At 50.8% G+C, this 6,062-nt stretch overlaps 3 protein-coding genes across 3 annotated transcripts; 2 read left to right on the top strand and 1 right to left on the bottom strand.

Annotated features, from left to right (window-relative positions):
- Window positions 1-1,050: 1,050 nt before the first annotated feature.
- On the top strand, window positions 1,051-3,957 carry agdC (putative alpha-glucosidase; the record flags this gene model as incomplete). The annotated part of the gene is made up of 7 exons (XM_025702537.1): window positions 1,051-1,261; window positions 1,314-1,918; window positions 1,975-2,218; window positions 2,274-2,345; window positions 2,394-2,864; window positions 2,914-3,022; window positions 3,069-3,957. 7 exons carry the CDS (start codon window positions 1,051-1,053, stop codon window positions 3,955-3,957), a joined length of 2,601 nt encoding a protein of 866 aa, XP_025568827.1.
- A 364-nt stretch (window positions 3,958-4,321) lies between these two features.
- Window positions 4,322-5,219, top strand: BO88DRAFT_484002 (uncharacterized protein). Its single transcript, XM_025712257.1, has 3 exons — window positions 4,322-4,823; window positions 4,895-4,968; window positions 5,046-5,219. The coding sequence occupies exons 1-3, from the start codon at window positions 4,649-4,651 to the stop codon at window positions 5,097-5,099; spliced, it is 303 nt and encodes a 100-aa protein (XP_025568828.1). The 5' UTR covers window positions 4,322-4,648; the 3' UTR covers window positions 5,100-5,219.
- BO88DRAFT_400693 (type 1 glutamine amidotransferase domain-containing protein) lies at window positions 5,190-6,062 on the bottom strand. The gene has a single exon (XM_025705656.1). The coding sequence runs from the start codon at window positions 6,005-6,007 to the stop codon at window positions 5,261-5,263; it is 747 nt and encodes a 248-aa protein (XP_025568829.1). The 5' UTR covers window positions 6,008-6,062; the 3' UTR covers window positions 5,190-5,260.

Below are 6,062 nucleotides of genomic sequence, written 5' to 3' on the forward strand. Positions count from 1 at the left end.
AGTAGCTGTCTCATCTCAAGGACAGGCGTCCGCACAGAATGAAGCGGGAGAATAACCCAGAGCTGTAGGTTGACTGAACACTGTCTTACAACTATCTGCACATTTCCCCCAGGTCCTCAAGCTTCTGCCAGGGTACCCGACATGCTGGATGGGCGAGCACGCCCCTCGAGTGTCACGATAGTACTATGTGCTCAATATCTTCTGCCACTGCCACCTCAACTGTAAAGGCTTGCAGCACTTACATTAGCGACCGCCTCTTGACAGGTCAGAGCCACCTATCAGCTACAACTACGTATCAGCAGACCGAATCCGTTGCATCCGACGCTTTGTCTGACTCTTGGTGGGCTTTGTAGTAAGCAGAAATATTCACTTTTGGCCATGTTCTTTGAACGAGATCTGATCCTGATCCTTTGAATGTCTCAGTTTGTTTGTTTGTTTGCGGGGCGTCAGGCGGGGCACGTGGTGGGGAGAATGAGGAGAGCCACCATCACCGTCACTTCCTCGGTTCCATCTCCATACTACTACTATTCCCTGCCAATGCTTACCTGCAGAAATCAGGCCCACCATCCAAAGCATTACCGAGTGATATACCGATCAGACGTGTCAAAAGTCTAGATTGCTGCACGAGATTCAATGGACGAGAATCGGTGTAAGTGACCCGATATTATTCGGTCCCTGCATCAGCCCCAAGCCGATAGCGGCGAAGATCCCCGATATTTGACCGAGATGGGACGACCATAGACTCACATTGTCTTCTTTAGGCAATCGTCTCCACGTTGCTCGGCTCTTCTCCCCTATGAATATTGCTTTTTCTCATCGCACTGCTCGGCTCATTCCGCCTCTTTGTCAGTTACATTCCTTGGCTTCGCTGATTGAATCTGCGGGGTCCGGTCATACCGCGCAACGCCACATTATGCACTTCGGCCAACGCGCCATGCATTCAATGTCATCAGTCCGTGCCCAAACACATATAAGCCGCTGTGACCTCCCGGTTTGGATACGAACTCAAGGCTTGCTGTAGTCCGGGGTAATCCTAGAGCCAACATCACAATGTTGGGGTCTTTGCTTTTTCTCTTACCCCTTGTGGGCGCTGCTGTCATTGGTCCCCGGGCAGGCAGTCAGAGTTGCCCTGGGTATAAGGCGTCCAATGTGCAGAAGTCTGCTAGGTCTTTGACTGCGGATCTGACTCTAGCCGGTGCGCCTTGTAATAGCTATGGCAAGGATTTGGAGGACCTCAAGTTGCTTGTGGAGTATCAGACCGGTGAGTGTATTTTGTGAATCAAGGGTGTATGTCTCACTAACAGATTGCTTAGATGAACGGCTACATGTTATGATCTATGATGCCGACGAAGAAGTCTATCAAGTTCCTGAATCGGTCCTTCCTCGCGTGGGCAGTGACAAGGATTCTGAGGACAGTGTTCTGGAATTCGACTATGTGGAGGAACCATTTTCGTTCACTATCTCCAAGGGAGATGAGGTCCTGTTTGACTCTTCGGCATCCACCCTGATTTTTCAGTCGCAATATGTCAGGCTTCGCACCTGGCTGCCCGATGACCCGTATGTGTATGGTCTCGGAGAGCACTCTGACCCTATGCGTTTGCCAACGTACAACTACACGCGGACCTTGTGGAACCGCGACGCGTATGGCACTCCGAACAACACCAACTTGTACGGCAGTCATCCTGTGTACTATGATCACCGTGGAAAGTCCGGCACCCATGGAGTCTTCCTGCTGAACTCTAATGGTATGGACATCAAGATCAATCAGACCACAGATGGGAAGCAGTACTTGGAATACAATCTTCTCGGTGGTGTTCTGGACTTTTACTTCTTCTATGGAGAAGATCCTAAGCAAGCGAGCATGGAGTACTCGAAGATTGTCGGTCTCCCGGCAATGCAAAGTTACTGGACTTTCGGTGTACGTTCTTCTCTTTCTAAACTCGTGACAGTACGAACTATATGCTGACCCTTCAGCTCCACCAATGCCGTTATGGATACCGCGATGTCTATGAACTTGCCGAAGTGGTCTACAACTACAGCCAGGCAAAGATCCCTCTGGAGACGATGTGGACAGATATTGACTACATGGACAAGAGGAGGGTGTTTACTCTTGATCCTCAGAGGTTCCCGCTCGAAAAAATGCGGGAGCTGGTAACCTACCTCCACAATCACGATCAGCATTACATTGTCATGGTCGACCCGGCTGTGAGCGTGAGTAGTGAGTAACTGATGACCTATCCTTGCATCGCTCGGGGCTAAAATGCCATTTACAGATAACACGGCATATCTCACTGGCGTGAGAGACAATGTTTTCCTTCACAATCAGAACGGTAGTCTGTATGAGGGTAAGTAATCACATTCTTTATACCTAGCAGCATAACTAAACTCTACAGGTGCTGTTTGGCCTGGTGTGACGGTCTTCCCAGACTGGTTCAATGAGGATACTCAGGATTACTGGACTGCGCAATTCCAGCAGTTCTTTGACCCCAAGTCAGGAGTCGATATCGACGCCCTGTGGATTGACATGAATGAAGCATCCAACTTCTGCCCGTATCCTTGTCTTGACCCAGCGGCATATGCGATCTCCGACGACCTCCCACCAGCAGCGCCGCCTGTACGGCCAAGCAGCCCGATTCCACTACCCGGATTCCCGGCGGACTTCCAACCTTCGTCCAAGCGATCTGTTAAGAGAGCGCAAGGTGATAAAGGGAAGAAGGTCGGGTTGCCCAACCGCAACCTCACTGACCCGCCCTACACAATCCGGAATGCCGCAGGCGTACTCAGTATGAGCACTATCGAGACCGATCTCATTCATGCTGGTGAAGGGTATGCCGAATATGATACCCACAATCTTTACGGAACAAGTAAGTCTTTGGAAGATATGCAGATATGAGTCGCCATTGACAGGTTTAGTGATGAGCTCTGCTTCCCGCACGGCGATGCAGGCTCGCCGTCCCGATGTGAGACCTTTGGTCATTACTCGCAGTACGTTTGCGGGTGCTGGAGCACATGTAGGCCACTGGTAAGTTTGCCAACAATTCTAGCTAGAGCATCGCTGATTGGTACAGGTTGGGCGACAACCTTAGCGACTGGGTTCACTACCGGATCTCCATCGCGCAGATTCTCTCCTTCGCATCGATGTTTCAGATCCCAATGGTTGGAGCTGACGTGTGTGGGTTCGGTAGCAACACGACGGAGGAACTTTGTGGCCGATGGGCGTCACTTGGTGCCTTCTATACGTTCTACCGCAATCACAACGAGCTAGGCGATATACCGCAAGAGTTCTACCGCTGGCCCACGGTTGCCGAGTCCGCCCGCAAGGCTATTGACATCCGGTACAGGCTCCTCGATTACATTTACACTGCTCTTCACCGGCAAAGCCAGACCGGCGAGCCATTCCTGCAGCCTCAATTCTACCTGTACCCTGAGGATTCAAACACCTTTGCGAACGACCGACAGTTCTTCTACGGTGACGCCCTTCTTGTCAGCCCGGTCCTGAATGAGGGATCCACCTCAGTCGACGCATACTTCCCGGATGACATCTTCTACGACTGGTACACAGGAGCAGTGGTGCGCGGACACGGAGAAAACATCACGCTCAGCAACATCAACGTCACCCACATCCCTCTGCACATTCGCGGTGGAAACATCATCCCTGTCAGGACGTCCAGCGGCATGACGACCACTGAAGTTCGCAAGCAGGGCTTCGAACTGATCATCGCGCCAGACTTGGATGGCACCGCATCGGGCAGTCTGTATTTGGATGATGGGGACTCGTTGAACCCGTCATCTGTGACAGAGCTCGAGTTCACGTACAGCAACGGGGAGTTGCACGTCCAGGGTACATTCGGACAGAAGGCCATCCCCAAGGTGGAGAAATGTACCTTGCTGGGGAAGTCAGCGCGGACGTTCAAGGGCTTTGCACTTGATGCTCCTGTGAATCTTAAACTGAAGTAGTCAACACGTTGAATTGGAGATGTGATGAGAGGGGGTAAAAAGTAGTTAATTAGTGTCTCAGACAGATCGCTTACATGGTGCCCTTACAGCTAATCCAGATGATTGACATCTCTCAATAAGCATAAACTCTGCCGCAGCATACATAAGCACATAGCCACTAGCCAGGGACGGGACGGGACAAGACAGGAAAATCCAGTGGCAGGGGACTATCAAGGGATAAGGGGGATACTACTACCCACCAAGGCAGTGAACATTCAAGTCGCGCCACCAAAAGCATACTGTCCAATCCTCTGCAGAGGAAGAAATAACCGCATAGTAGGTGGGATCAACAACAAGCCATCTATCAAATCAAGAGTTACAGTTTCCATTCACACCAATTCCAATTTCACCCACATCAACCCAATCTGCTACATACATACATACATACATACCATGTGCCAACCAGCCGCCATGTCTCGAACCCGCCACGCAAGGGATCAAACAAGGACAGGACACGCGTCTACTACATACTCCGCACATTGCACGTACCTTGCAAATCCCATCTATCCCTACTACACGAGACAATCCTTATTTCCGGGGTTTTTATTTCAAATAAATACCCTGCCGGATCACCTCACTGACTAGCAAAATTCCGCCATCTATTCATCCATTCCTCCATCTTTCCCTATCTTTTTGGAAAAGACAGTCAAAAATGCATCTCAAATCCATCCTCTTCACACTCGCCGCATCGACGACCCTCGTCGCCGCCGGCAGCGACTACTATTGTCTCATGGCGCAGGATGGCACGGGCATGATCCAGGACCCGTACTGCTGTGATAGTTTCTCTCCTACGCCGGGAGATTCGATTGCTCAGCAGGGAAATAATTGTATGTTAAGCAGCATCAGCAGCAGCATACCTTTTGACTGTTGAGTGGGTGGATGCTAATGTTTGTTGCAGGCCAGTCGATGGATGGATATGAGTGGGTGGATCAGTGTCCTCAGGGTGGGACTGTTAAGTGTTGTTATACTATTGTGAGTGCTGTCACTATCTTCATGATGGTTGTGAGGGTTATGGTAGGGATATATGCTAATGATGGTGATGAATATAGGGTCCCGAGTTCATCTGCACGGCGGAGGCAGAGCAGAACACGGATGATGATTGAATCAACTACTACTGTAGATTATTGGAAAGAAAAAAGATGGAACACTAAATGGAGGAAGGAATATACACTACTGTTCAAAACATGACCCATATACAACAAAAATGAAATATCCAGTTATTGTACACTCTAATTACACCTTCAAAAGAAGAAGGAAAGTCAAGTTAAACACTAACCATCCTAACAAACCTCTCCCCCAACTCCTCCGCCGCCAACGGATTCCCCCCAGTCAACAACTCCCTACAAAGCGTCGTCTTGCCCAACTTCTCCCTGCCCCCCTCGACCATCACAGCCCCGGCATCCCTCAACTGACTCTCCACCTTATCAATCTCCCCCCTCAACAACGTCTCCATAACCTTCTCCTCCGCATCACTCCAACACGTAATCTCATACCCCTTATACACAAACTCCCCATCACCAACCTTCCTCGTACTCAACAACGCCAACGGGCCATGACAAATCGCCGCCGTGGGCTTATTCTCCTGATGAAAGTATCTCAATATCCGTCCTAACTCCTCATCCCCACCGAGATCCACCAGCGGCGCATGGCCACCGGGGATGAATACCGCCGCGAAAGTCTCCAGTTCCTCGTCGGAGATGCTGGCGAAGGGGCGCGGTGATGAAAAGCCGTTTTCGCGTCGCATGCGTGCGATGAGGTCTTGTTCGCGTCGGCGTTCGTAGAAGTTGCCTGCGAAGGTGAGGAGGGATTCGCTGTTGGGATCGGGTTGCGGGGTGAGGCCCTTGGGTGAGGCGAAGGTTACTTCGTGGCCGGCTGAGAGGAGTTTTGAGAGTGGTTTGGCCAGTTCCGGGAGGAAGAAGCCTGTCGGTTGTTCTTGGGTGCCGCTGGAGGTGTTGTGGAGGGGGAAGGAGGTCGCGTCGCTGAGGATTATGAGGACTTTTTTGGTGGGCATCTTGAGTATTATTCTCTTTGTTGGGTGTTTGATGTGGTGTAGTTGGTAATCGGGG

This window comes from Aspergillus vadensis, assembly GCF_003184925.1.
Source record: "Aspergillus vadensis CBS 113365 unplaced genomic scaffold BO88scaffold_1, whole genome shotgun sequence".
In the NCBI taxonomy this organism is placed as follows: Eukaryota; Fungi; Ascomycota; class Eurotiomycetes; order Eurotiales; family Aspergillaceae; genus Aspergillus; species Aspergillus vadensis.

Bases quoted from the DNA above. Each gene is read 5' to 3' on its own strand.
- BO88DRAFT_484002 (XM_025712257.1), top strand. From the start codon at position 4,649: ATGCATCTCAAATCCATCCTCTTCACACTCGCCGCATCGACGACCCTC. The intron at 4,824-4,894 runs GTATGTTAAGCA...TGTTTGTTGCAG, and splicing joins TGCTCAGCAGGGAAATAATT to GCCAGTCGATGGATGGATAT. The intron at 4,969-5,045 runs GTGAGTGCTGTC...TGATGAATATAG, and splicing joins TTAAGTGTTGTTATACTATT to GGTCCCGAGTTCATCTGCAC.
- BO88DRAFT_400693 (XM_025705656.1), bottom strand. From the start codon at position 6,007: ATGCCCACCAAAAAAGTCCTCATAATCCTCAGCGACGCGACCTCCTTC.